At 39.3% G+C, this 27,536-nt stretch overlaps 6 protein-coding genes, 1 long non-coding RNA gene and 1 other non-coding gene across 16 annotated transcripts; 4 read left to right on the forward strand and 4 right to left on the reverse strand.

Moving 5' to 3' along the window:
- Positions 1–4,347: 4,347 nt before the first annotated feature.
- LOC103992427 (myb-related protein 306-like) lies at positions 4,348–6,001 on the reverse strand. The gene is made up of 3 exons (XM_009412116.3): positions 5,537–6,001; positions 5,310–5,439; positions 4,348–5,238 (listed from the first exon to the last, which is right to left on the reverse strand). The coding sequence occupies exons 1-3, from the start codon at positions 5,667–5,669 to the stop codon at positions 4,596–4,598; spliced, it is 906 nt and encodes a 301-aa protein (XP_009410391.2). The 5' UTR covers positions 5,670–6,001; the 3' UTR covers positions 4,348–4,595.
- Positions 6,002–8,861: 2,860 nt separating this feature from the next.
- On the reverse strand, positions 8,862–11,987 carry LOC135617675 (uncharacterized). Its single transcript, XR_010488813.1, has 3 exons — positions 11,855–11,987; positions 9,674–11,760; positions 8,862–9,572 (listed from the first exon to the last, which is right to left on the reverse strand). It is a non-coding gene; the product is annotated as an uncharacterized LOC135617675 (long non-coding RNA).
- LOC135617674 (uncharacterized) lies at positions 9,289–11,903 on the forward strand. 2 transcript variants are annotated; one of them, XM_065118137.1, is made up of 5 exons: positions 9,289–9,427; positions 9,519–10,636; positions 10,730–11,140; positions 11,208–11,437; positions 11,508–11,903. In XM_065118137.1, exons 1-5 carry the CDS (start codon positions 9,342–9,344, stop codon positions 11,757–11,759), a joined length of 2,097 nt encoding a protein of 698 aa, XP_064974209.1. In that variant the 5' UTR covers positions 9,289–9,341; the 3' UTR covers positions 11,760–11,903. The 2 variants fall into 2 exon arrangements, with proteins under 2 accessions (XP_064974209.1, XP_064974208.1); XM_065118136.1 differs by having other exon boundaries at positions 11,208–11,704.
- A 779-nt stretch (positions 11,988–12,766) lies between the features above and the next one.
- On the reverse strand, positions 12,767–12,847 carry TRNAL-CAG (transfer RNA leucine (anticodon CAG)). Its single transcript has one exon. It is a non-coding gene; the product is annotated as a tRNA-Leu (tRNA).
- A 436-nt stretch (positions 12,848–13,283) lies between these two features.
- Positions 13,284–14,309, forward strand: LOC135616225 (extracellular ribonuclease LE-like). 2 transcript variants are annotated; one of them, XM_065115416.1, is made up of 4 exons: positions 13,284–13,421; positions 13,497–13,652; positions 13,732–13,930; positions 14,020–14,309. In XM_065115416.1, exons 1-4 carry the CDS (start codon positions 13,332–13,334, stop codon positions 14,229–14,231), a joined length of 657 nt encoding a protein of 218 aa, XP_064971488.1. In that variant the 5' UTR covers positions 13,284–13,331; the 3' UTR covers positions 14,232–14,309. The 2 variants fall into 2 exon arrangements, with proteins under 2 accessions (XP_064971488.1, XP_064971487.1); XM_065115415.1 differs by having other exon boundaries at positions 14,008–14,308.
- A 1,724-nt stretch (positions 14,310–16,033) lies between these two features.
- Positions 16,034–19,085, reverse strand: LOC135617678 (uncharacterized). Of its 3 annotated transcripts, none has more exons than XM_065118142.1 (4): positions 18,954–19,085; positions 18,701–18,770; positions 17,034–17,190; positions 16,034–16,814 (listed from the first exon to the last, which is right to left on the reverse strand). In XM_065118142.1, exons 2-4 carry the CDS (start codon positions 18,746–18,748, stop codon positions 16,315–16,317), a joined length of 705 nt encoding a protein of 234 aa, XP_064974214.1. In that variant the 5' UTR covers positions 18,749–18,770; positions 18,954–19,085; the 3' UTR covers positions 16,034–16,314. The 3 variants fall into 3 exon arrangements, with proteins under 3 accessions (XP_064974214.1, XP_064974212.1, XP_064974213.1); XM_065118140.1 differs by having other exon boundaries at positions 16,034–16,820; XM_065118141.1 differs by having other exon boundaries at positions 16,034–16,820; positions 18,880–19,032.
- A 246-nt stretch (positions 19,086–19,331) lies between these two features.
- On the forward strand, positions 19,332–22,275 carry LOC103992435 (uncharacterized). Its single transcript, XM_065118143.1, has 5 exons — positions 19,332–19,557; positions 19,958–20,117; positions 21,040–21,149; positions 21,558–21,700; positions 21,894–22,275. The coding sequence occupies exons 2-5, from the start codon at positions 19,970–19,972 to the stop codon at positions 21,934–21,936; spliced, it is 444 nt and encodes a 147-aa protein (XP_064974215.1). The 5' UTR covers positions 19,332–19,557; positions 19,958–19,969; the 3' UTR covers positions 21,937–22,275.
- On the forward strand, positions 22,060–27,536 carry LOC135617676 (fructose-bisphosphate aldolase-lysine N-methyltransferase, chloroplastic-like). 5 transcript variants are annotated; one of them, XR_010488816.1, is made up of 9 exons: positions 22,060–22,195; positions 22,696–23,268; positions 23,416–23,444; positions 24,100–24,311; positions 25,623–25,745; positions 25,890–26,294; positions 26,780–27,058; positions 27,211–27,349; positions 27,424–27,536. XR_010488816.1 is itself a non-coding variant. In XM_065118139.1 (8 exons), exons 2-8 carry the CDS (start codon positions 22,784–22,786, stop codon positions 26,993–26,995), a joined length of 1,356 nt encoding a protein of 451 aa, XP_064974211.1. In that variant the 5' UTR covers positions 22,060–22,195; positions 22,696–22,783; the 3' UTR covers positions 26,996–27,167. The 5 variants fall into 5 exon arrangements, 2 of the variants coding, with proteins under 2 accessions (XP_064974211.1, XP_064974210.1); XR_010488815.1 differs by having other exon boundaries at positions 27,202–27,536; XR_010488814.1 differs by having other exon boundaries at positions 27,211–27,536.

A 27,536-nucleotide genomic window follows, 5' to 3' on the forward strand; every position in this document is an offset into this window, starting at 1 on the left:
ACGGTAGAGATCGTTCTCCAGCGGGCAAGTGGGTCCCACGCGGTGGGCAGGCAGCGGGAGATATTTAAAACCCTAACCCTAAGGGAGCCGCCTTTTGTAGCCGTTGGATGGACGAAGCTGATGATGATCATGATTTCTTGTATCCTTCAGGGGGATGAATGATCATTACATCCACAATTATTTGTGGCTCTCTTTTTGAGGAATTGCTCTGCAATTATTACACCATATAAATCATTACATAACTAATTATGATTATGATTATTATTTTTGGTTCCAATTATTTTCACCATTTTATTTTTTGGGAAAATAAAAATGTTTTAACAAACAAAATATTACTATTATTATTACAAACAAAATAATATAAGATTAAAAAAAGGTTGCAAGCTGGATTAAATAATAATATGACTAGATAAATATCTACATATTCAAAATATAAAATTAATAAATAATTATATAACATGAGAAAATAATACTGACAATCTTAAATTAAAGCCACTTCCAAATGTTATTCATCAATCAAGTGTATCTCAAAAATTGCACCAAATCATAACCTTGTGGATGAGCATTCTGATGTCATATTAAGGCATTAAAGAGATTTGATGAATCCATGAAAAGTTTCCAGCCCGACCCATTACTTTTATTCAATAATATATATATATATATATATATATATATATATATATTATACTAGTTAGTCGTTAGTACGATACATATCGATATATCGATACATAGTATGTACTAACCTACTAGCACACGGTACAATGGAGTGTACTGACTAACTGATATATACTACTCAACTAACTGATATATACTACTCATATCGATTTCTTGTTAGATCGGTATATATATTAAACCTTAATCATTGAAAATATTATTTATAATCAAAAATTAATGTTTGTTTTTGACTAAAATTAAAAATAAAATATCACTTGTAATTAGTGAAATTTATGATATATTTTTTTTACCGTTTATATCAACTATGAGAAGAGCTAAATGTGCTACATTATGAATACTATTTAAGAAAATCTCATCGATATAGTCGACCAACAATTAATGACCAGATCTTACTTTCTCAAGAAAAATGTCAAAATTAGTAGCAATTAATTCCTTTGATGTTTCATCTAAATAGATACATTATACATTTTGCATTGCCAAATAACAGCTTTCAAGAGCAAAATTAGTTATCATCCCTAAAGATAGCTTATGCCTTGCACTCAAAAAGCTTTGCTCCTTGATTTCAAGTGATGTATTTCTAAGTTCTAACTCATTTTTTCTCCCTAATAGTCTCATATAATAATCCTGGACTAATTACATATTACTCTCTATAATTAACTAACTTTAATATTTTGATCTCTATATTTTTAAAAATTATATTGAGATCCCTATACTTATGAAAGTGAAATATTTAATTATAATTTTCTTTACGTCGTTAACATATATTGATGAAAATATCACACGTGCTTAGCAGTAAATCGAAGTAGGTAAAGTCAGCATATGATCAATGATAAATCCTATAGTATTTCTATCAGTAGAGTCAATAACTTAAGAGAAACATGGTTAAATGTTTCATTTTGATAAATATAGAGAATTCGATGTAACTTTTAAAAGTATAAGGATCAAAATGTTAAATGTAACTAATTATAATGAATAATTTATAATTAGCCCAATAATCCTTTACTCTTTTAAGATAAAACTTCTCTAACTATCTTATAGAGTGATTGATACCAGGGGAAACATCATCAAGTCATTTGATTGAATGATTGACATAACCTAATATTAGAGAAAAAATAGAGGTCTTTTCCATCATTTACTTTCACTAAGTTTTTCCTTATTTAATCCAACATCTTTTACTTAAAACAATAACAGAATAGATATAAATGCAAAAAGAAGGAATTTTTTGAGAAAATTTTCTAAGAGATGCATCTTAGAACCTCAAATTGAACTATTTCCAATGGATTAATTAATTAGAAAAAGCTTTTATGGTTGCAAACGAACAAATCACCTTCTTTTCCCAATCCAATGTATTGGCCACATTGATAATTTTAATTGAGTCAATGATACATAAATGGTTGTCATTTCATCATCCGGTGGAGTTCTTGTTGCATTCGATGAACCTCAAATAGATTATTTATGTCCAATTAGACACATCGACAGCAAAAAAACCTTTGTTTCCTATAGGTAAAGGATTTTAGCACACTGATCTTAACATTGTTGCTTAAGGTTAATATCAGTGACAAATGCTTTTAGAGGATGTTCTTAATGACAAAAGGTTATATAGTTCATAACTAATTCTTCTTTTATGATGGATCTCAAATGATTTATCTTGATTAATTAGAGACATAAATAGTAAATCGACCTTCAATCATAAGAACCGGTTGACGTCTATAATCATAGATAAAATATTTTAATACATAGAAAGCTTATTCTTAATCACAAAAAATGTTCATTATCTCAATAAAATACTTGTTTTAACAAAAAATAGAGATATATACTCGTATTTAGAGAGACATTTTCATCATTTAGATTATTATATATATATCATACGAAAAATATAATTAAAAATTCACATTAGTGTATTTGTCTATTTATTTTTTTTGAACAACTCAAGTTTCCCATTATCTTTCACTTCTAAGTTCAACAAATTTAAATCTATTTTATCTATATAGTGTATATTTCTCCTCGAAGTAAATAAAAAAAAAAAGAGGCATTGGATTGCTTATATAGTGATTAAAATAAATTATCTTTTGTGGGCAATTTGAGGAAGATGGTAATGGGACATCATTATGGTTAACCAATCATTTAATTCACCATCAAAATTTCCAAAGGCATTTCTTTGATTTGATAGCATGTGAGCTAAAGCAGCTCATCCACATCTCTGCCTTCTCAAATAATTAGTTGATGACCACATAGCAAAAGAATTTTGACCCCCCCCACCCCCCCAATCAATCAACTTAATGCAAATCAAAATCAAGCATTAAATTGTTAGAGAACTATTAGCTTCTAACAGTAGGATTTTTTTCTTTTTGTCACAACGTGGACTTAATGTGCCTCACATCACATCTAATGACAATGAACCTTGACAAGTGCAATAGTGATAATTTTGACGTGGCACCATTTTGGTTTTATTGTATCCATCACCTATGGCTTGGTTAGGTTGGGGGTGGGGTGGTGTCAACAACTAATTTATAATCCTAAGGTCTCCATCTTGTTATGTGTCACATTATCAAAGAAGAGATTGATAAAGAAGTATTTTTCAGTTGCATAATAATATCAAATGATATTATTGTATTCTATTTTAGCAAAAATGATATATATTTTTTTCGAGCTTATTGATATTGAGAAGGTTTGGATTATGTGCTTGATAAAGTGAGTGATATATAATATTTAATTCCTTTAAATCTTTTTTATTTGAAATATTAGGTTTTATTTTATGTTAAAAGTATTAGATTATATGATTATATCTAATTAGATAAGATACATTATGAATATGATTAGATTCTATTATGGTTATCGGTCAATAAAAAGAATAACTATTATAGCAAGATTCCTTATGATACAACCAAGTAACTTTTCCAATTACATAACATGATTAAGAGATTATAGATCTTTTTTCAGTAATTTTTTTTTATTCCTAAATCTATTGATCATTGTGATTATATGAAAGATAGGAAGAGAGAAGTCCGTCATTCTAATTCTCCTTTTGTTTTCCTGAACAAGTATCTATTATAAATTTAGATATATTGTTATTTGATTTGACATTAAAATTTTTCACACAATAATAGGTTCTTATGCTTAAAAGAAAAGAAAGCTCTGACTTTGTGTGCAATTCTGACAACTGCATATCAGTAGTATATTGGGGAAGGACTTTTTTCCCCTTTGTTGGGAGAAAGAATTCCATGTTCTTCATCATTCAGGATCAAGAAGCATACAGCAGCATGATTAACTTCATCTCCTCACTAGCTAGGAGATGCAGTACTCATTGACGTTCTTGTGCTTACAGCAGCAAGGAAATGTTGGTCAGCATGAGAGAGAAAGGATGAAGAAGCTTCACATATGACATTCCCAGTACAGTCTTTCTCGTCCTTGTGTTCTTCATCCGAGTCGATAGACATCCTCGAGGTGCATGCAACAGGAATGTACACCCAACGCATTGACCACATTCATGACAGACCACTGCATGCAGTAAGCGGTCACAGAGAATCCAATTTGATGATTTGTTTTCTAGACAAACTTGAAGTGCATGGAGATGAGACACTGTTCGTGATCTGTAGTTGGTGTCAGCACATGAACATGATCTCTCATCACGCCACTGGCTGTGTGTGTCATCCATGCAAGGTCATCATGTCGTGTTCGACAAGGAGCAAGACACTCAATGATCTAGCACAAGTATACTACACTTATATGAGTACATGAATCCTCCTTCGCCCCACATATCTTATACAGGCTGAACAAAGCTCACACCACTCAAACTGAAGAAGAGGATCGAAGATGACAATTAGTCCGATGTTGTGATTGCAGCAAACTTTGCGTGATAGGGTTCGTGTGAAGTTCGTTGGAATTTACACCTTGAGCTATTTCTGTGATCCGATCTCCCTCTATAGCAACTCAGCGGCAGCGTCGCATAGTGGGATGTCAACCGGGCATGCTCCTCCCTGTTCGAAGGTTTCGTCAAAGAGCCATGTCTCGAGCAAGGAAATGGGGATCGGAGCTTCGGTGGCCAGCTTGATCTGGCGTTGGAAAAGGCTGCTCTCCGATACCTCGGGCGTCGACGTCTCCATCTTGAACAATGAGTCGAGTCCCTCCGGCGATACTTCGGCGCTCTTGCTTGCCATCGTAGCCGAGCCCTCGGTGGAGGCTGAGCCGGCGCCACCCACCATGTCGCTTGCCGAAGCAGCTCGCGTCTTCGGGGAATTCTTCATCCATCCTTCGAGTAATCGAGAGATGTTCTCGGTGCTCGAGGCGTAGGTGGTAGTGGTGGCGGATGATGCGCCGGCGTGCGGATTCTGCAGGGACAGGGCCTCGCCGAGGGCTTGCTTGGCCATGTGGATGTCGGTTTGGACCGTCGTCTCCCACAGGCCTTTGGAGAAGGGGTAGTAGTTCGCCGAGAGAACAGCGTTCATGGTACCGTCGTCTTGGCCGCCCTGGATCTTCCTCAGCTTCTTCTTCAGATGGGTGTTCCAGAAGTTCTTGATGTCGTTGTCCGTCCTCTCCGGGAGATACGAAGCTATGGCTGCCCATCTGCATGCACGATCAGATCTCAATTACAGAGCCGGCCGGGCGGACAAAGGGATTCACACATTGGGATGCACCTGTTGCCGAGAAGAGCTTGGAGATGGATGATGAGCCTCTCCTCCTGATCTGTGAAGTTGCCGCGCTTGATGCCCGGCCTGAGGTAATTAGTCCAACGAAGCCTGCAACTCTTGCTGCATCGCATCAGACCTGGCCGTAGAAAAGGACAAAGGACTCGATCAAATCCCTGAAACCCTTCAGATCTAAGCACCCGAGTTCATGGAACATGTCGAAGGAGCTCGATCACCTGTGTTGGTAGGCACAGCTCTCCAGTTGCCAGGGCCATGCTCCTGGATATAGGAGACAAGGACCAGGTCCTCTTCCGGAGTCCATGGCCCCTTCTTCACCCCTACTTTATCGCAGCAAGGTGGTCTTCCCATGCCGGGAACTCCTCCTCCTCTTCCTCCCCCAGAAGCCACACCGAGAGCCGGCAGAGGTCCAAGGCAGCGTAAGTAACCTGGACACTGACACACACACACACACGAACAAGAGACCAGATGATGCAAGGAATTGTCCGCTATCTTTTGACCCTAAGAAGAGGCAAAAGGAAAGAGAGGAGGAGATGGAGGAGGCGGAGGAGGAGGTCAAAAGAGGACAGCAAGTAGCATTTACTCCCGAGGAGGGGACTTGTGAGCTCAGCTAAGCTTGCTTGGTGGATGAACACCCCCCACACCCCCGTCTCTCTCTGCAAAGGCCGAGCATTGAATGAGGCTGCGCCGGGGAAAACCCTTATCATGACACTGCTTTGAAGCTTAGATTCGGAGGCCATTTGTCCTCAAGCATGTCTTAGTTATCCTCAGTAACAACTACCAGGGTTAACAGCTCGGAGTTGTCTTGATGATGATGATGGCTTTCTTGTCCTGCAGAAACCCTAGCCATTTATTGCATGCAATTACTGCATGTTTAGGGTGAGGTGTTCCCATACGGTGCATGAGATGTTGGGTGACGACTTGCAGTCTTAAGAGCAGAGAGCGTGCGGTTTATCTACTCAACACCCTCACACTGTGTTCTTGGAACTCCTTTGGAGAACACATCATGCACCTGTATGTATCTGAGAGGATTGCTGGCCGGAGTAAATGAAGGATGACAAATAATTATCTTTCTTAATACATTAGGATATAAATATATGACACCATAATAAATGATAACATAGTCATTTACATAGTATTATTCTTCATATTCTCATATCTATACCTTTGATCAATTAGCATACTCTATCACAAAATCACTTGCTCATAAGGTATTATACTCACATCGCTATGAGGTCGAAATCGAAATCTTAATCTTTCATGAGGACATGATAGAAGATCACTGATTATAGTAAATCAATGATCCCAGTAAATTAAGATATATTATATTTCTTAATCAATCTATGATTTAAGGAGATATGGGCTAGAGTGCATTTATTCATTACTATTTTGACAAGATAGTGACATGGGCATGGATGGGCCATCCGATCTGAATGGAAGATTGGAGTCAACCTAATGCCTTGGGTCATATGGTTGACCACATTACAATGTCATAGGCCTCCTCCAGTAGCCCAATTAGCATTGGAGATCAAAATGTTATACACCAACTTGATCATATTGATGTCTTAGTCTTATTATATTTTGATAAGTAAAAGTTGTTTATAGGGCTTTACCTCATCGAATGTTGGTAGATGCATGAATGGTGGATCATGTCAAGAATCCATCATCATCCTTCCATGTGGAAGACATGAATGAAGAGGAGCCCTATGTTCTTAAAGAGAGCTGTCCTTGGACTCCATCAATGGCCACCATGTGCTGCTAACTCGATGCAAGGCATGGCAGATGGACACAGATCAGGTGCTAAAGGGAGAAGAGGAAGAATATTACACATGCATGGTTGTAGACTGTCCTGTTGCCAAACCTTGGAGATCAATGGGAAGGATATCCCACTGAGGTTGGTGGTGATGACAACCAATGGATGATTTTATTATGTCGCGAAATCTATTGGTATTACTATCTAACAATGGTCTCATAGATCAATGAGATATCTCACTGACATTAGTGGTGATGACAACCAATGGACGATTTTACTATGTCGTGTTACTATCTAACAATGATCCGATTTTTATTTTTTATATTACGATGGATCAAATTTACGTCATACAATTATAGCATCATTGTGAAAAATTAACCTTCATGATAATATTCACCTTGAAAATTCAAGTTAATGATGATTACTCATAGCGAACATTATGATAATGTAGCTTAAAATTTTGGCTAATGATCAAAAGATAATTATCTAATGGAGGTTAAGTAATATATGTACACATACATATAAATGAGGGGATAAATACAAACATCATTATTTTTGAAAGGATGTATATATTTATATAATTTTGAAAAAAAATATTAGAGAGAAATGAACAATACCAATAAGTAGTAAAATATTTTTTCCATCAATAAGTTATGTACAAATAAATATATTTTAAATATTTATTTTAAAATAATATTTCTTAATATATAGGTAAAGCTTCATGTTTAGGAAATTCTTATTAAATCTTCCCTCACCTATCATCAAACAAGTAATGAATACTAATTGTATCATTGCTGCTAAACATAGTATATATAAATGACATGTCCATTAGAGAGCAAAGGAAGTTTCAATAAAGCAAAAAGAAATCTTGAGAAAGAAGATAGTATATTTTTATAAGAATATTTCATAACCAGTCATATGAAATCAATAATAGAATGTATTGCCTTTGGAGTTGAGAAATGATGTATTCATCCAACATCAATCATAGTTATAAAAAGGAAGACATTCCCAATATTATTTCATGTGAGGAATCTCTCTTGCAATCTTGTTCTAAGGGTCCCACAGTTGAGGTGGTCATGACCTCATCCTTGCAAAACCCTAATCATGTTACACTGCATGGTTCTTCTTTGTGATGAATGGTTGTTGTTGAGTGTGGCTTCCTCTTTTCCATTTCCTTTTCCTTTTCCTTTCACATGTTGTGCAATCCATCTTTAGCTTGCTATGGTTGTCAAAGTCCAAAAGATGCATAGATGTGGGTCCAAAATTTTTGTTTCTTTTTTTCTATTTTATGATAGAAGCTTTTTATTCATTAATTAAAAATAATAATAAAGATATTTGATTGATGAGGACAGGTACATATTTCCTGTTGTGAAAGATCTTGATTCAACCAAAGCCACAATCAACCCAACTTGATCTTAATTGCCACATAATGTCTTGTCAACATGAATAAGCCCTAAACATGGACATCATCCATTCCAATTTCCACTAAAAAATCTCAATAAATTATACATCAATTAAAAATAATTTTTAGTCATCATCTGAATTTTGCTATTGTGTTCATGCATGCATTAAACTTTAAATCAGTGTAGTTATTCATCTAAACTATTCCTAATAAAAAAAATCATATATAATTTTTTTATGCATATAAGTACTGAACTTTGATTTAGAGAAATGAATATGAAAATGACTTATTTTGGGGGGATGCATGATTGATGTTCCACAACAAGGAACACCCATCTTGGTCTCTGCATGGAATGTGGCAATGAGGCCAAGGTTGTATGCCAAGTCAATGATTCTAAGGTTGTCTCTCATTTGTATCAATTTGCAGATGAGTTAGGTGAACCCAATTAAGGTTCTTGAATGAATCCATTGTGGACCATGAAGATGATGACCTCCACAGGATTCACAGAGGTAAAACCGAGATGATGGGAGGGGTTGATGGACTGGTTGTTGCAGGTTGGCTTGGTCAAGCCTCTCATCTGAATTCTCTCTTCCTCACTACACTTGGCAGGCCAACAGCATCGGAGAGCATTAGGCAACCATGGCTGATGGGAAGCCTCACCTTCTTCTTCGTCTGCCATCACATCTTTCAGGTGGGACTTCCACTTCCGGTTTACCCGTTTGCTTCGGTTGCTCGAGTTCTTTTGAGGTTTATTGCTCTGTTGTTGCAGGTGAAGTGTCCATTTACTCTTGCTTGAGGTGGAGATAATGGTGGGTGGACTTCTCTCTTGATGAACAGAGAGTTGGCGGATGACATGTTCTGCTGAGAAATGGCGCTCCTTGGTTTCTGTTGCTGCTTCTTTCTTGTCTATCTTCTGATCGTTTTGATCAGCTTCATCGTCGATCACGCTTTCAGGTAAGGGAGTCGTGGGAGCTGCTGCTGCTGCTTCGTTCCTCTGCGGCTGTATGTTGAGAGAGCTTGCTGTTTCGGTTTGTGTTGCGTGCAGGGATAGGAGAGGAGGAGCTTCGCAGAGAGATGAGCGCAAAGGTCTGCCTGAATCCTTGGGGGAGAAAGAGGAATCGTGCGTCAGGTTTAAGTTCCAGCATCAGATATCGAATTACCAGAGAGGCAATTGCGATGAGGAACCAGAAGCGGCGTTACCTGTTGATGGAGGAGACGAGTCTTCTCACGGCTTCTCGTCCGAAAAAGACTTCCGCGGGTTCATGGAACAGCCGAAAGCCGCAACCTCTTGTACCGAGCTCGATTCAGGAGAAGAAGCAGCAGCAGCTGCCGATGATGATGCCGTGCACAATGCCAGCGATTCGATCGAGATCAAGGACAAGATATTGCCGAGAAATTATGAGGTCGTGGAAGAGAATGGAGCATGTTCTTTGTCGGAGGAATTCTCCGGCTTCGATTCGGAGACCGACTCCATTAGCATGAGCGATGGTTACTCGGTGCACGACCTCGTCGTGGACTCAGATGGTTTCTTGTCCGAGAGAGACTTCGATGGAGAAGAAGAACAGCTGCGGAAGAGTCTGAACCAAGAAGAAGAAGAAGAAGAAGAAGGAGAAGAAGAAGAAGAAGAAGAAGAAGAAGAAGAAGAAGAAGAAGAAGAAGAAGAAGAAGAAGAAGCTGATGACAGGCTTCAAGAAACAACGAATCTGCCATGTTCTCATGCACCCCAAATCGAGTTCACCGATTCCAGTGACGACGATCTTGATTCGACGAGCAGAGGTTGCAGTCCTATGAAGAGCCCTGAGGAAGTCCTCGATGCAGAAGAGGCAGGAGACGAACCAGATGCTGCTGCTGATGAGTCGGAGAAGAAGAATCAGTTCAAGGTCTCAGGAGACGAGGAGTACAGCGAGCTGGAGCTGCTCTGGGAGCACCAGGACCTGATAGAACAGCTGAGGATGGAGCTGAGGAGAGCGAGGGACATCGGTCTGCCGACGATTCTGGAGGAGTCAGAGAGCCCCCGAACAGTGGAGGATCTGAAGCCATTAAAGATGGACGAGAGCTTCCTTCACGAGGATCCACTGGACGAGCTGCACAGGGCTTACAGGAGCTACAGGGAGAGGATGAGGAAGTTCGACATCCTCAACTACCAGAAAATGTACGCAATAGGTCAGTCCAAATCCTTCTCCTCTCTCTCTCTTCCTCTCGCCATTGATTACATGCAGTAAGTAGTAACCATCAGCGTTCCTCCTCAATTTCCAGGTTTCCTGCAGGTGAAGGATCCTCTCAGATCACTGGGACCTCGAAAGACATTAGCCTTAGCAATCTCATCCATCCTCTCCCAAAGCTTCTGGTCGATTCGTCGAAAACCCAGCTCCGAACCTTCAGACAAGTTCATCAAGGAGCTTCAGAGTGACCTGGAAGTGGTGTACGTTGGCCAGACATGCCTGTCATGGGAGTTCTTGAGATGGCAGTACGAGAAAGCTCGGGAATTGCCGGAATCCGATCCATACCGAAGCCACCACTTCAATCAAGTGGCCGGAGAATTCCAACAGTTCCAAGTGGTCATCCAGAGATTCGTCGAGAACGAAACATTTCAAGGGCCGAGGCTGCCAAACTACATCAGAAACCGATGCGTTCTCCGAAATCTTCTCCAAGTTCCTTTGATCAGAGGTAAGCAACCTCCGAACCGCATCTGTTGCTCCTGCAAACCATCAACCGAAGGCCAGTTTTGTTGCAGAGGATGGAGCGAGAGAGAAGATGGAGGATCACCAGAAGGGATGCTATGACATCACAAGTGAGATGATAGAAGATGTCATGGAGGAATCCATCAGGATCTTCTGGGAATTTGTCAAGGCAGACAAGGATGAAACCCCAGGTATTCTGAAAGGGTTCATGGGAGCTCATGTCGACCTGCAAGACCCATCAGACTTTGACCTCATGGAAGACATCCAATCCGATCTCCGCAAGGTGGTGCATGCTTCTCCAGTTCTTCAACTGTCTCTACTCCTCTCCTGTAATCTCCTCTTGTTTGGTGCAGAAAGAGAAGAAGCTCAAAGACATTGTAAGAACCGGCAACTGCATAGTCAAGAAGTTCAAAAGGCCAAAGGAAGATCGATCAAATCAGGACCTCTTCTTCTCCCAAGTAGACCTGAAGCTGGTGGCAAGAGTGCTGAGAATGTCTACAATCACAACCGATCAATTGGTGTGGTGCCACAAGAAACTGAGCAAGATTAGGCTGGTGGAGAGAAAGATCTACAGGGAGCCTTCCTTCTTGCTATTCCCATGTTGATCTACACAGAAAGATTCATTAAAATTCTTTCTTACAGCATCATTTTCTGTACGAAAATTGGTGTGTTCTCCACACATTGTTAGGCAAGATGTCACCTTCAACAAATGTGAATCCAAAACCTGAATTGGTCAACAACAACAAGCTGTTTCCCTTCTCTCAGAAAACAGAGTCTCTTGCGTTGTTCTCAGAAAACATCATCTGCTGGGTGATGATTAGATCGAGTATGGCACATCAATGGATGATTAGATGTGATACGACGAGGACTGGATCACCATGGCAGGCTGGGGTGGGGGGGGGGGGCGGGAGAGGAGAAAGGAATCTTGGACTCCTCGTCGTCACCGATGATGGAGAATGACACGGGGTGAGGACAAGGAGGCCGTTGTTGGATCTCTCTTTGCGGACGGAATCGACAGAGCGGAGAAAGCGATGCACAACAGTGACGAAGCCCGTGGATGGGACCTCGGGCGCGGGCTGTAACACCACCAGTGGGAACTAAGGGACAGCCGTGGTTCACATGCCGTCTGTTGTTGCTGGTTGCCGCCATTAATGAGAGATTGGAGCCTTGCAAGCAAGCTCATATGCTTGCTTCCGAGGGATCACAGGAGGTGGATTTTGGCTGCGTTTTCTGGCACCAGAAAGAACAAAGGCCAAAGTCTCAGAGCACTCACACAAAGACTTCATCTTCTTCCTCCGAGCCCGAGCTATGACTTCCATTTGCACTACTCTCTGCGATCATAAAGAACAGTCAATAAAGAAACACACTCTCCCTCTACCCAAAAAAAAAGGGAAAAGAATCTGAAAATAAATTTAGATTGAAGATCTGATAATTACTTTACTTCAAAAAAACTATATATATATATATATATATATATATATATATATATATATATATCTCTCTCATACACACACACACACTATTTTTTTGGTTATTAAAGAGAGGGAAAATGAGAAAAATTATGAATTGATTTCAATAGAATTGTAACCAATATAAATAAAATAATATTTCATGTCAAGAATGGGATTCGAACCCATGCCCTTTCGGACCAGTACCTGAAACTGGCGCCTTAGACCAACTCGGCCATCTTGACGTTGGTGCGATGATAATGATCTTTCTAATATTTATCTTTTGAATGCGGAAGAATCACAATTTTGTCTTTCTCGCTGCTTTTGTACGTGACATTGCCATCTTTTCCACGTACTACTCTGACCTCAGTTTCTCCGAGCAAATTGGACGCTTCGGTTGCGTACAATCTGTTTGATTGAATGTCAAGCTCAGCTAGGGATTGGATTTTTGTGAACTCATTCAGCTAATACTTCCACTGCTACTGCAGAACATTGTAGCAGGGATTAAGGGGCGTCGATCGTGTGAACACATCCACAGGATGGCGGCGATCGCCTCCTCGTCTCTGTCGTCTCCTGTCCACGAATTAATACAGACCGACGTGTGAAGGATCAGCACCTCATCATGCAGACGTGGGGTGTACGTCTCTTCCTTTCCTCTTCCATAGCCTCGCCCATAAGTATGGCGACGCAGACAGCTGCAGCACGTACTCGTCTCGCCTTCACCCCGAGATGAAGCCTGCCGTAACCCTTCTTCTGCTTCTTCTTCTTCTTCCCCTCCTGGCTGCCCAAGATTTCGACTTCTTCTACTTCGTTCAACAGGTCCGCTAGTAGTGATCGATCTTTCTTCTTCTTTTTCTTCTTAATGCTTCGATGCTAACCATGTTCTTCATGCAGTGGCCGGGCTCGTACTGCGACACCAAGCAAAGCTGCTGCTACCCTTCCACCGGGAAACCAGCGGCCGACTTCGGCATCCACGGGCTGTGGCCCAACTACAACGATGGCTCGTACCCGTCGAATTGCGACCCTAAGAGGCCTTACAATGCGTCCGAGGTGCTTCGTTTTCGTCTCCTCTGCCGCTGTTGATGCTTGTCGCATGGTCCTGTGACATGCATGGATTCTTGATGTGCAGATCAACGACCTAATGGGGAGAATGCGATTGAGCTGGCCAACCCTAGCTTGCCCCAGCGGCGACGGCTCCCGTTTCTGGAGCCACGAGTGGGAGAAGCACGGCACCTGCTCGGCGTCCGTCCTCGACCAGCACTCCTACTTCCAAACAGCTCTCGACCTCAAGAAGCGAGTCAACCTCCTCAAGCTTCTGCAAGACGCAGGTACGTACCACAAGCTTGTGGCTTCCTCCAAAGGATGGCATGCAAGACGCCATGGTGCTTGCTGCATGCTGTTGCAGGTGTTCGACCAGACGGCGGCTTTTACGGCCTGGGGGACATATCTAGCGCCATCGGAGATGCCATCGGCTACGCTCCCGGAATCGAGTGCAACGCCAATGAATTCGGGAACAGGCAACTGTATCAGATCTACGTGTGTGTGGATACTTCGGGGAAGGAGCTCATCCGGTGTCCTGTCTACCCTACGAGTAAGTGCTCTTCCCGAATCGAGTTCCCTCCGTTTTGAGAGGTCAACTTATATGTATCTAATAATAAATATTATTTCGGCACAAAGCTACTTCAAGAATCCCATAAACATATGCCAAAATAAATAGAATCTATCCCTTTTATATATATATATATATATATATATATATATATATATATATATATATATATATATATAAAGATAGTAAGATTATTCATCTCTGATGTAGCTCAAATAAAATAAAAAATTATAAATAGATATTAAATATGTATTTTTAAATATTTTTTTAAAGAAGAGATATATGTTAAATAATTCTTAGTTTTATTATTCATAAATAAGAAGATAATATGTAAGTTAAAGAGGGCTTTTTATGTGCTCAAATATGTCCTGCAAACATGAAATTTTCTAATCAATATTTATTTTATTTAAAATAATTTTTATGAATGGCCACATGAATATACTTTTTATATAAAAACTAACTCTAAATGCTTATATGCAGATGATTTAATTTTTATTATCAATAATATCTCCGTGATTAAAGATTGTAAACTTTTGATGAAAACAGAGTTCGAGGTGATTGACTTCGGTCTAATGATATTTAGTGGACATCGAAGTTATATGAGATAATAAAAAATATTTATTTCATGAACATATTATGATATAATAAAGGAATAATTAACTATGACATATTCTACTCCTCATGTAAGAAGCTATATTTTATTAAATATAATGAGATTTGTATTTTATCTTGGTGAATATGCATTCATATAGTTTTTGAAGAAACATTTTAAAATATCAATATGGATATAGTGGCCTCTTTTATTTGTAATGCAATTTGACTAAAAAATTACTTCATGTAGTTCATATATAATAAGAAAATCCAATCAAGATTAATATTGATAATAAGTTAGTTATTATCCTAACAAAGGATCTAATCTATCATGAAAGATGTTGATACAAAATTTTATTTTATAAAAGATTGTGTCAAAAACCAAAGAAATAAGTAATATATATACTCACAAAGCCCCACAAATTTGAAGTATTTCTACGACTATGAATGAAACTTGACATGTTATGAAATAAGTTTAAGAGGGATGAATATTGAAATTAAACTTGTGTCAATCCTTCCCCCAAGTACCATAAAGAAATTTATTATTCTAAGAAGTGAAACACATTAAAGAGCATATAGAAGAATGAACTAAATTGACTATTAGTTATTGAAAGATTGAAAAAAAGTCTAGAAAAGATATTCATATTAAATGTAATGAATATGAAGTATTTATGGAGAATACATAAACCCTATGTATTGGGTCATGAAGGTCATAGTGTTGAAGTTATGGTGAGTTTACTTTTAATAAAATAAAGTAAACTATGGCTCCTATCCATCAAATTGTGACTTTGATAGGTTTTACAATAAAGTGAATGAGCTTGAAATTGAAAAAGATAAGTGGTAGCACTAAGGATGCTAGGATTTAATAAATATAGATAAGTATAAAATAATTAAGTAAAACAAGAAGAGTTAGAAGACCCACTTTGGATTGAAGGATCAAAAATAAAATATTTCAAGAGATAGTCATAAATAAAATATAATCAAAGGGTTAGATCAATCGTATTCCCTGAGTTAATACATCACTGATGCTTTAAAGATAAGGCACATTAATCACTAATATTCTTAGCCTTGAACAATGAAATGATAATCGAGTGGATGGTTGTTGTTGACGAGAGCTACGTTGGAATGATGGTGTTGTTTCTTTTGATGATGGTGTTATTGATGTAATAGTGATGATATTACTGTGATGGTTGAGGATGACGAGAGAAGAATAAAAAAAGAAAAAACTAGATAAAGATAAAACTTCTTACCCTTGAGAACTCCCTTATTATTGCTTATATATCACACCTAAGATCCTTAATGGCTATAAGCTCTCAGCTCTTCTTCAAGTGGCAAAAGAACAGAAGCCGTCTCAGCTACTCACTCAAGCTGTTGTACTTCCTAATCACTTTGGAAATCTTCGATGTTGTGATAAATTCTCCAGATTTTTCACAGTGCTGAGCTTGAGAAATTTCATGGACTGATGAGGTTTCCTCAGCATTGGTAAAAGCAGCTGACACAGTAGTATTAGCTTCAAAGTCCCATTTTATCTTGGAGTTTGGCAACATCCTTGAATGCTCCTAGTAACTGTTCTTCATGCTCACTAATGCAACTGCTCACAGCCTTCTCTATCTTTGTTCCACATTCCATCAGATCTACATTGTTTTGAACAGTTTGGAATGACAATGTAGAACAACTGTCTGAAGTAGCTGCTAGAGTGCCATCAAGTTTTGTCTTGCCCAATTCTTGGACATCAGCATCCATAACATCACACTTAGCTGCAACGGTCTGTGGCACACTAACTTCTTCCTCCAGTTTGGTTTCCAAGGTTTCATTCTTTCCAAGGACATTAGAACAATTTCCAGCAAGCATCACAACAGAGGATTGTGGCTCTGAATGAGCATGATCAGCGAAAAGATTCATATCTGATTCGGCTTCCAGTTCAGAAGGTAGAAGACTCTCTTTTTGCTCAACAATTACATTGTGACATGGTAGTAGATTTGCCCGATTCGCGTCTTCCCGTGAATAATCACCTATTCCTTCCCACGTACATGATACCGAATATTAGCCGAACTAGTATAATTGTTTTCAAAAATAGTAATTTCACAAGTAAGCAAGAAGAAGAAAAGCTAGAAAAGATGAGACCATATGAATGGAAAACATGATGAAATCAAGAAACTCCATAACAGATATAAGCATCTCAAAGAATTAAATTGCTCTAATTGAACTTGGTCACATGAAAAAACACCTACCGTTAAGTGATTGTTCTGCATCAAGAGAAATATAGGGATTTGATGCTTCTGCTGGCTCAGTTATGATTGGTAAAACATCAGATAGAATGAACTCTACTGCAGCATCAACATCTTCAGAATGTTCAACAGCGACAGCCCTAAGTATTCGGAGATCAATCTGCAGGGACGTAAAAAAGACACCAATTATAATGTCATTGATAGCAAAAGAGCAACCTAAATATCAAAATTCAACTTCCTCTGAATTTATAATTTACAAAGTCAAGATCCCAGGCAATCTTTAAATATCCAGACCTCAATTAATCAAACTAGCAATAGAACATATAAGGAATGAAGAATTCTTCTAATAAATAAGGTGGTGGATGTGGATGTGTCCTGCAGATATATTAACATCACAGTATATAACAATGTAAATTTCTGAAATGCATAAAGTTGTAACATTCTGCATAATGAAGCAAGAAAACAATTTTAGAATAATCAGCATTCGATGTTCAGCGTATTACAGTCTCCCCTGCTTAACCTTCCAAAGGCGAAAACCAGGGACATATCCACGATCATGAAGTCTAGTAGTTCTATGCAAGTCAATGAAACTCATAATTAGGTAACACATAAGGGCCTGATTGATGACATTGTGTAATGCAACATGCATTGGGAAATCACACCAAAATGTACAAACTGATTTTACAAGTGTAAAACTTGGAACAAAGGTCAGTGATTATTTCGACCTTGGAACTGTATACTGTCTCCACATTATTTCTATTCTGATGGTTTAAGAAATTATGACCACTTGAATGATAGGCTTGTTATGATCTATAACATATTTCAACTAATGGCGTCACTAAAATGATGATTACAGTAATACTGTCAGCAACACATTTTTTGAAATTTGACACTACTGCACTACAATTGTAAGGATTATTTCTTTTCTGCATAGAATGAATCTATAGTTTCCTAGTGTTTGTTGCTCCCTCTTTCTGGCACATACTAGTTTCATATTTATTCAAGCATATGAACTGAGGCTAATTATAATTGGAGTTGTAAATTGATGTTTTATCAGACTCATGCTCTTGTTGTTTCCTTCTTCTGTACTAAGTAAATTTTCCATCAGTTCCTAGAAAATTGGATGACAGAAGAGAAACCATTGATGTTGTTACCAATAATAACACAATAACATAGCATGCCGACCTATTTGAGGATCATATACAATTCACACAATAAATATATACAATTTCTATAGTTCCACAAAGTATTGTCCCGCATCTATTGGCATCATTCTTGTATTTGAGTAATTATAGTACTGGCCATGATTCTGACAAACACGACATCAGAACAACAATCGGTCAGTTGGGGCTTACTATGCATTCCAATGAATCTCTGGTCAAGGCGTGATCTGATATTATTGTCTGAGGTTTGTTAACAAGATTTGAGATGGGGAGAGTGTAATACCCCCGATCCAAGTAACCTTACATTGGTGGAGGGCTGTAGCTTTGATTAATACATGAGTTCTGGAGTACTCCTTTTGGGAATTATCCCATGATGTCCAACAGTAGAAACACGAGAAAGACCATAACACTAACTAGCACTAAAGTAATTCCAACAGTCAGGCCCCTGTTTGGTTGATGTCCATAAAAATGTCTTTTTTTATTGATTATACTAACATGGCCTCATACCTGCGGGAAGACCTCCTGCAGAGCACGAAGCACTGACTTCAGAGTCATGATTCGATAGCTAATACGCTCTCTGCAATGGACAAGTTGAGAACCAAATCAGTCGAGGCGAAATAGAAATCGATAAATCGAATTCCGATCACAACAAAAGGCACATAAAAGAAACACGATTGAATTCTCACCGGAAAAGATCCAAGAAAGGAAAGGAAGAAAAAGGAGAACACGAGAAGGATGAGCAAGGGCAAGGGAAAAGAACCTGTAGGGATATGGATCGATCGGAGAGGGCAAGCTAAGGAAGAGAGACGACTCGGGGTTGACTTGGAGATCAACGAAGCAGCGACTTCAGCGGGGTTGACTTGGAGGTCGTGTGCGTTGCACGTGTGTCCGAAGAGACGCAAATTTACGTGGAAATTGGATTATTTTATTTAGGGTAATTTCTCACAAAGCCCCTCTATTAGTTCCTTTCCTCGGAGCGCCCCATTTCTTTTCTTTACTTACATAAATACCCTTGATCTTTCCGTTTCTCGGCGCATGGATCTAAAAATTTAGGGGTACTTTGGTATTTATTCAAATCAGAGGCTTTTTAAGAGATAAAGGAAAATTAAGGGCTTTTATGAGAAATTCTACCTTCCTCTGTTGATGCCTTCAATTCCCATCGCTGCGCCTCGATTGGGGTCGACAAGAAAGGATTGGGTGAGCCGCAACCGCGTCGGTCCTGCTCGATCTGGGAATGCCGAAACCCGCTCCGCTCCCGATTCCCACCTTCGCCTGGGGAAGGGCAATGTCGGTAGAGATGAACAGCGCCTCGTTGCCGGCCGCGCCGGAGACGCCGGGATTCTTGTTCTCCGATTGTTTTCGAGGTAAGGCTTCAATCTGCCTCGGATTCGCCTCATAGTTTCTTGGGTTGGCCGTAGATTCGTCCTTTTCTTCCCTTGTTTGCGTGTGATCTTGCTTTATGTGATTCTTCTTGGCTGTTTCGCCGTCGCCTTGGATTCTTGTTGTTTTTGGTGCTGATCTTGAATTCCACTTTGTTCACCGTTGATGATGCCCCACGGCGCGGTGTTTTGATTACTTATCTCCTTTTGTTCGGAGAACTGATTTCTTTGTTCCAACTCCCTGAATTTTCTGTTATTTTCTTGGTGTTTTTCCGCCACCTTTGATTCTTGTTGTTCTTGGGGCTGATCTTGCTTGGATCGGATTTGCTTTGGCTGCGGATTTACATTGCGAACAGTTACGACTCGCTTGTTCTTTGCTGTATAGCATTGGCAGCTAATGGGGAGGGACTCGAAACCCAAGGAATCAGGTGGGAAGGGGAAGGGAAAGCAAGCAGCTTCCTCCGCAATTGATGATAATGCCTCCAAGGGTAAAGGGAAGGGTGGCAAGTCAAGTGATGGGCTTGGTACCTGCACTTATGTTAAAGGTTGTGTCATCTCTTGTGATCACGGTTTCCCTTGATCATAATTTCCTTCGCAATCAGTTGATTTTAGTGTTTGATTCATTCAAAATTATGATATTATTAAGCCTAGTACCTTTCAGATAATGTCATGCAGATTACTTCAAGGCACCAATAGATTGCACTATCTATTTGCAAATGCCCTGTCCCCATTCATGGATTAACAAGACAGCTTATTTCTGTTCGACTCAATCGATCCTGATTGGGTCAGACTAATTTCATTTCCAAACAATCAGAATAACCTGAAACCAGCTAATCCTGAGTTGGTTCTGTCTAATTTCTGATTGATTTTGTGTATCAGGCTAGGTACTGGAAGCCAGAATGACTCATTCTGTTCTGCACCAATCTTGGCCAATTTTCCACCAACTCCCAACAGCTTGCTGAAAAGATTTGGCAAAAATCCGACCATCTAAAAGAAAGGAAAAGGAAAATCAATGGGAAAAACAATCCCATGATCTGGTTTAGCTGATCCAATCAATTGAGACTGGTTTAGATTCTGGATTGTGTTATCAATCCCAAAGCTGATCCAAATATTATGAAATTTAAGAAGGTGCAGAATTGATGCTCACCTTTGTCATCCATTTCTTGAATTCATGATTGAATTTGACTAATTCTAGTCTTATTTGATTGAAGCACATTCAAGGAAGCTAGCTACTTTATAGAGTTAAATCTTGGGGCACCAAAGATGGTCTCATGTGCTCCGAAATGAATGGAATAGGTTAATTCTTCCTATCTTTGCATCATTTTCTAACTGTGTATGCTTAACAATGAACTAGATACCTGTTGTGTCCAAATTGGTGACAGGTTTAGCCATCAAATTACATTTCATGTACCAAGGAGTGTCCACAGAGATTATATATGCTAAATTAAACCATTGATTGTGTTTCAGCAAGGCACATATTATGTGAAAAACAAGGCAACATTAATGAAGCATACAAGAAGCTCCAAGATGGCTGGCTAAGCAATGGAGACAAGGTTCCCCCTGCTGAATTTGCAAAGGTAGGTTCTCTGTTCTGTCCACTGAGATTGTTTCAGAATCTTGCGAGTTTAGCTATGGGCATGATGATTGGTAGAGCATTGTGATACAATCTAGATCCTTATTTTATGATTCCCTACAACATGTGCTCTCAGTTCTGCTTTTCTTTTCCTTTTTTTAGTGGGTTTATTGTTTTTTTATTTTCATTTTCACTTTCTTTTTTTAGGTACTGTTATGTTGAAGCATGTAGTTTCTTCATGTTGACTTGCACTTTCAGGGAATGATTGATCTTGCAGTTTAATTTTCTTGAACTTAAACCTTGAAACCTGCATGAAATCATAGGTCTTTAGAAGATTTATCTGTTTTTTTTGGGTGAGTTATATGTGGAAGAAATTAGTTTTCCCTTGCCTTGTGCTGGCTGTCTGTCTCAGGTGGCAGCAGAATATTCCGAGTGTCCATCAGGAAAGGAAGGTGGAGACCTTGGATGGTTTCCGAGGGGAGAAATGGCTGGTCCTTTTCAGGATGTCGCATTTAGTACATCTATTGGAGCTACTAGCGCGCCATTTAAATCAACGTATGTCTATAAAACTATTCTTCGCATATTTCATCATCCAACCCTCTACATGTTTATTGTGCTACGAGTTTGATATATTTAGTTTGGATATTGTTAGTCTTGGTGATTTGGAAATGATTACTAAAAAATATGCTCATGTTTTAAGTTGTATTTACTTGCTTGTGCTTATAATCATATATCGGAAATAATGCAGGCATGGTTACCACATCATTCTTTGTGAAGGGAGGAAAAATTAATAGTTTTGGTGTAGAACAGCTGCTTCAGATGGGAGGAACTGGTATCATCTGTTAATCAACTCTGGAGGATTTAGATGAAGCAAGACTGCTACTGCATGGAGTTTGGAGATACGTAAACTATGCAGAAGAGTCTCCGAGTAAACCCTAGTTTGGTCTGTTATGTGAAACTGCTTTGAGGAAGAAATTTGCTGGTTGTTCCATGGTTAAGAAAGAATGCTTTGGTGATGAACTCGAAGCACTTGGAAGAGGAGAGGAGCAGGTACAGTCTCATCACTTGTGACATTCAAGTGTTGGTTGAACCGACTGTTGAATTCTACTAAAAACATTCATATTTTGTCATTATATGATGAAAAGTACTGCGTTTTGGTTCGCTTGTTTTATTACTGCACATAATGGCAAAATAAGCAAACCCAATGAGTCGAAAATTTTGATCTTTGTTTTATTACTGACCAACTTGACGGTCATATTATCATTCTTGCTTTGTAGAAATCTAACAGCATCCTCACTTTTTCCTTCCCCGATATTTATAGCCTATGTGGAGGCTGATGAATTAATGTTTCTATGCAAATTGTACGTGCAAAAAGGCTTTAACGTGCAATTATAAATAATTCACTTTGCATAAATTATAGCCTTAATCATAGCAATGCTTCCATGACTAAACTTCTTTCTTTTAAATAAAAAAATGGAATTAGAGGAAAATGATGAAGTGATGACGCAGGGAGTTAAGTTGTTCCTCATATCTATCCGCTGTGTTTGTAGCCAATGGTTGGTCGGACTTCACCTTCTAAACCCGCGCTTCTTTGCTGCTGCTGCGACTCCCTCTCGTTGCACTCCGATCTTGCACTAGATGGCGGTGCCCCGTCTTCTTCTCCACCTCGTCTACCCGACCTCGTCGTCCCTCCTCCTCGCCAACTGCAAGCCGTCGCCCCTACCTGTCCTCAACATCGGCTGTAGAAGGATCAGCACCGCCGCTGCGCAGCGCGCCCCCCCGTCGGAGGCCGCCGTCGATGACTTCTGGCGGTGGGTTTGTGAGCGGGGAGTGGTCGCTGCCTCGTCCGCCGCGACCGTGAAGCCGGGCTTCGTGCCGGAGGGCCTGGGCCTCGTGGCCCAGAGGGACCTCCCCCGCAACGAGGTGGTGGTGGAGGTCCCCAAGAGGCTCTGGATCGACTCCGACACGGCAGTCGCCTCCGAGATCGGGAGGCTGTGCGCCGGCCTCAAGCCCTGGGTCTCCATCGCCCTCTTTCTCCTACGGGAGAGGGCCCTGGGCACGGCCTCTCCCTGGCACCCCTATCTCGACATTCTTCCGCCCACTACCAATTCCACTATCTTCTGGTAAGTGCGAGAATCCGTTCCGACAAATCATCGATTTTGGCTTTGCTTCACATAATTAATCCCACCCGACCGCTCTGTGAAATTCCTCAAGATTCTTTTGTCTTGTACAATCGAATTATTAAGCAGCATTTGATGTTTCCGGTGCAGGTCAGAAGAGGAGCTTTCTGAAATAGAAGGTAAGATGAATCATTATTCTTAAAGCAATATTTGTTGTTTCCGGCATCTGTTTGTATTTATCTTTGTTTGGGTGCATACGTTGATACTTTGCAGGTGAGGTAAATGTTTTATGCTGGAAGTTACCTGAGAACAGTAGTCTCACATGGATAAAAATTAGTGTCCGGACCTTTAGTGACCTTCTTGATCTTTTGACTTACAGTGCCATTCAATCATATGCCCTTTAGTTTCAGCCAAGGATTCTAAAGGTAGTTGGTTTACTGAATACTGTATTCTGCCATTACCGTATGGTGAGGTAGAGGGCTGCTATGGATTGTATAATGAAGTAGGACAGAAGAATTGTGCAGAATACAAAATAGCTGAAGAGAGCTTGTGGATTATGAAACACATACCACGTGAATAAAGGCTAGCTATATAAATGTTTTGATCATCAAAGAGCTACCAGAACAAGATTCTGAGTAAATGTGGCTTTTATAATGCATGTCCTAAGAAAATCTTTCAGCAGTCCAGACATTTTATTGTATATCTGTGCCTTCTGTTCTACTTTCTGCTTCCATGATTCCCATGTGATGTATGCTGATTTCCGTTTACTTCCATCAGCTTTGATGGTTCATATTAAGATGGTGGGTGTTTGTATTTGTGTGTGCATTTGTGCAGGAACTCAGTTATTGAACACGACAATGGGTGCTAAAGAGTATGTGGAAAGTGAATTTGTCAAAGCAGAAGCGGAAGTGATACTTCCAAACAAACATCTCTTTCCTTCAGCTATAACATTGCTTGATTTTCTGTGGGCTTTCGGAATTCTCAGATCAAGGGCCTTTTCACGTGGTCGTGGTGAAAATCTTGCTCTTGTTCCATTGGCTGATCTTGTAAGATCTTCGTAGTATAATACTGCTTGCTGAAAGTTATAGAGCTCAATTAGTATCACAAATATTATGGGCTTCTTTTTGTTGTCTGAACGTAGTGGATCTTTAAAAGTATGTTCTTTGTTGTCTGTCAACAATGTTGATATGGAATTTTGACCTTTAATTCAATGGCATGTAGATATCTGTTGACTTGCGTAATTTATCATAACACATTAAATTTGAATTCTGAAATATAAAATCACTCCTGAACTTTCGATTTTTATAGAATTAGCTTGCAATTAACTTCGATGAAAATAAAAGGATTGGCAGAAATCTTCAAGCCTTTAATTGGTTATTTCATGCAGACATGCCGTTTGAATCACTTGACATGCCGTAGTGATATAAATCTTGATGCAAATCTGGATTTGAGGAAGCAATAATTGTAAAAATATAATGGCAGCAAGTGCCAAGTAGGGTTGCAATCAAGCCAATATTTGCCTAGAAGGTTGGGAGCATCAAAACAGGAATATATAAATTTGAATAACTTTTTATGATTCGGTTTATAATCTATCTTTGTAGAACTAATTACATAGAAATGCTGAATCTCTTAATTTACGGTGCATGGTTTATGATACATGGAATTTCAGTTCCAAATTTTTGTTGTCCAGATTCCAATCTGCTGATCATAATCATAAATGCATGAAGTGGATTCCTTATGTGAGGTTCCTAGACTGCTACTACGCTTTTGATATAATTACACATGGCGTTATTACTTCAATATCCATGTTGTTCAAGTACTAAACTAATATCTTTCCGTGAAGTTATTGTTTTAGTACCCCATGCAATTCAGTTATCACAACTTGGACTGCTTTGTCATGATGTCATTCACACCTACACTACGTATTTGACCACATCCTCATCCTGGTGATTTTGAATGGTCCCAACTCCCAGCTAAGCTAATTTGATTACAACGTGTTTTCCCACAATTGACTCTGTTAATGGCAGTATTGCTGGTCAAAAGAACAACCAGATTTCTTTTTGTTGTTTCTAGTGAAGTACTTTGTCATCTTCCTGTCTATCCTTGCACCACTAGTGCATCTGTACAACTCTTTAAGCATGTTCATACCACCTTAAACTAATTACGAAGAAAAAGTACATAAACTAAATGTAAAACTAGATTTTGTGTAATTTAGCTTTTTTAGCTATAACTGGCCTGGTTTATGTTTTACAAGCAGTAATCAGCCATGTAATGATCATCATATTACACTTTCTTCATTGTACTTACCATTTTGACATTCGAGTTTCAGTTTATTATCTTTTGCTCTTCTCTCCCAGATTAACCACAGTTCCAGTATCACACAAGAGGATTCTTGTTGGGAGATTAAAGGAAAGGGCATCTTTTCTAGGGAACTGATATTCTCTTTACGAACACCAGTCTATGTGAAATCTGGTGAGCAGGTGAGATTCATTGTATAACCTCTGTATTCAATTTTATCATATAGAGATTCCTATCGGGGAAAGATGGATGTGGATCTGAGCAAAGTGTTTGCCTTAATACAAGCCAGCCTTCCAACTCATGCTTATCATGATAAATATACTCAGGTGCATATCCACTACAACATCGCGAAGAGTAATGCTGACTTGGCGCTTGATTATGGCTTTGTTGAACAGAGGCCAGATCGGGATGCATATACTTTTACACTAGAGATTAGTGAATCTGATCCATTTTATGGAGACAAACTAGACATTGCAGAGTCAAATGGTTTAGATGAAACTGCATACTTTGATATAGCTCTAGGTTGCCCACTACCCCCATTGATGCTTCCATATTTGCGGTTGGTAGCTCTTGGAGGAACAGATGCTTTTCTCTTAGAATCTGTTTTCAGAAATACAATTTGGGGTCATCTGGAATTGCCGGTGAGTCGTGCCAATGAGGAAGCCATTTGCCGTGTCGTCAGACAGGCCTGCAAATCTGCTCTCTCTGCTTACCACACTACCGTAGAAGAGGTATGCATTTATTTAGCTTTGAACTGTTAAAATAACTTAAAAATCTTTTCTACTAAGCTCATTCTGTGGACTGTACATTCATCCTATATGTGGCGCCTGTTGAATATATAATAAAATTACAAGAGCACAGTAAATTCTTAACAATCACATCATAATGATATGTTGGAACAATTGTAAGATACCCACCCTCACCACTTACCTTTTGCAAACTAAAAGAAAAAAGGTCAACTGCATTCATGTAATTCCAAAGTTATGGCACATGATAGGCACCATTCAACAAAACCAACACTAAGGAATGCTATGATTGACTGATTATGCTTGAGTAACATAAAGAACTAGGAAACAAAAAAAAAGAGTAGTATATTCGACTATGGTACAGTTTTTTTGTTTCCTTTTGGATTACTGTGTTTTAATTTACTTTTTTGGTTTTTTTACATGATAACCATCATTATATTCATGACTAAGCTTGTATATGTAATGCACAGGATGAAAAACTTATGGAAGGGGATAATTTGGATGAAAGACTTCGAATCGCAGTTTGTATAAGAGCCGGCGAGAAGAAAGTTCTCCAGCAGATCGACGATGCTTTCCGAGAGAGAGAGTCCGAGTTGGATGTTTTGGAGTATTATCAGGAGAGGAGGCTCAAGGATCTGGGACTGGTTGGGGAGCAGGGTGAAATCATCTTCTGGGAATCAAAGTAGAACACCTGCACACACCTTCTCTCCCAAGATCTGATATCACATGTTGTACATGGCGACATGCAGGTAATTGAGATAACAATGCATTTGACACCAGAATGTAGTTTATCATCCACAATGGCAGTCCTGTAAGCGTCAGATACTCTAATGATTTGTTTGATTTCATGTGTTCTAATCCTACTGTGATGTGTAATCATATTGCCACAAAGAAACTGCAGACAGATGAGCTCGTCTAGACTCTGTATCGTCCAGAAGCAGTGGTCGCAAGCATGCTGCCGGCCCCCCAACCGCGAGGTGGAGACCCCTCTGTTGATCCCTGCTTTCTTCATACCTGCCTCCATGAACGTCCATGACAAGGTATACTTTTGCTGAACAAGAGAAAGAAAGATTGTAATGGGAGATGAATTTGCTTGTTCTGTGACAATTGCAAGGACCAAAGAGACCTTTGTAAGGATGTGCAAGTCTCGGAAGCTGCGTCATAGCATCAGAAACGCTCGTCGTCTGCCAGCTGAAAGCTTTATCTAATTGTATTCAGGTATTTGCA

The sequence above is a fragment of the Musa acuminata genome, chromosome BXJ2-7 (assembly GCF_036884655.1).
Source record: "Musa acuminata AAA Group cultivar baxijiao chromosome BXJ2-7, Cavendish_Baxijiao_AAA, whole genome shotgun sequence".
Lineage (NCBI taxonomy): Eukaryota > Viridiplantae > Streptophyta > Magnoliopsida > Zingiberales > Musaceae > Musa > Musa acuminata.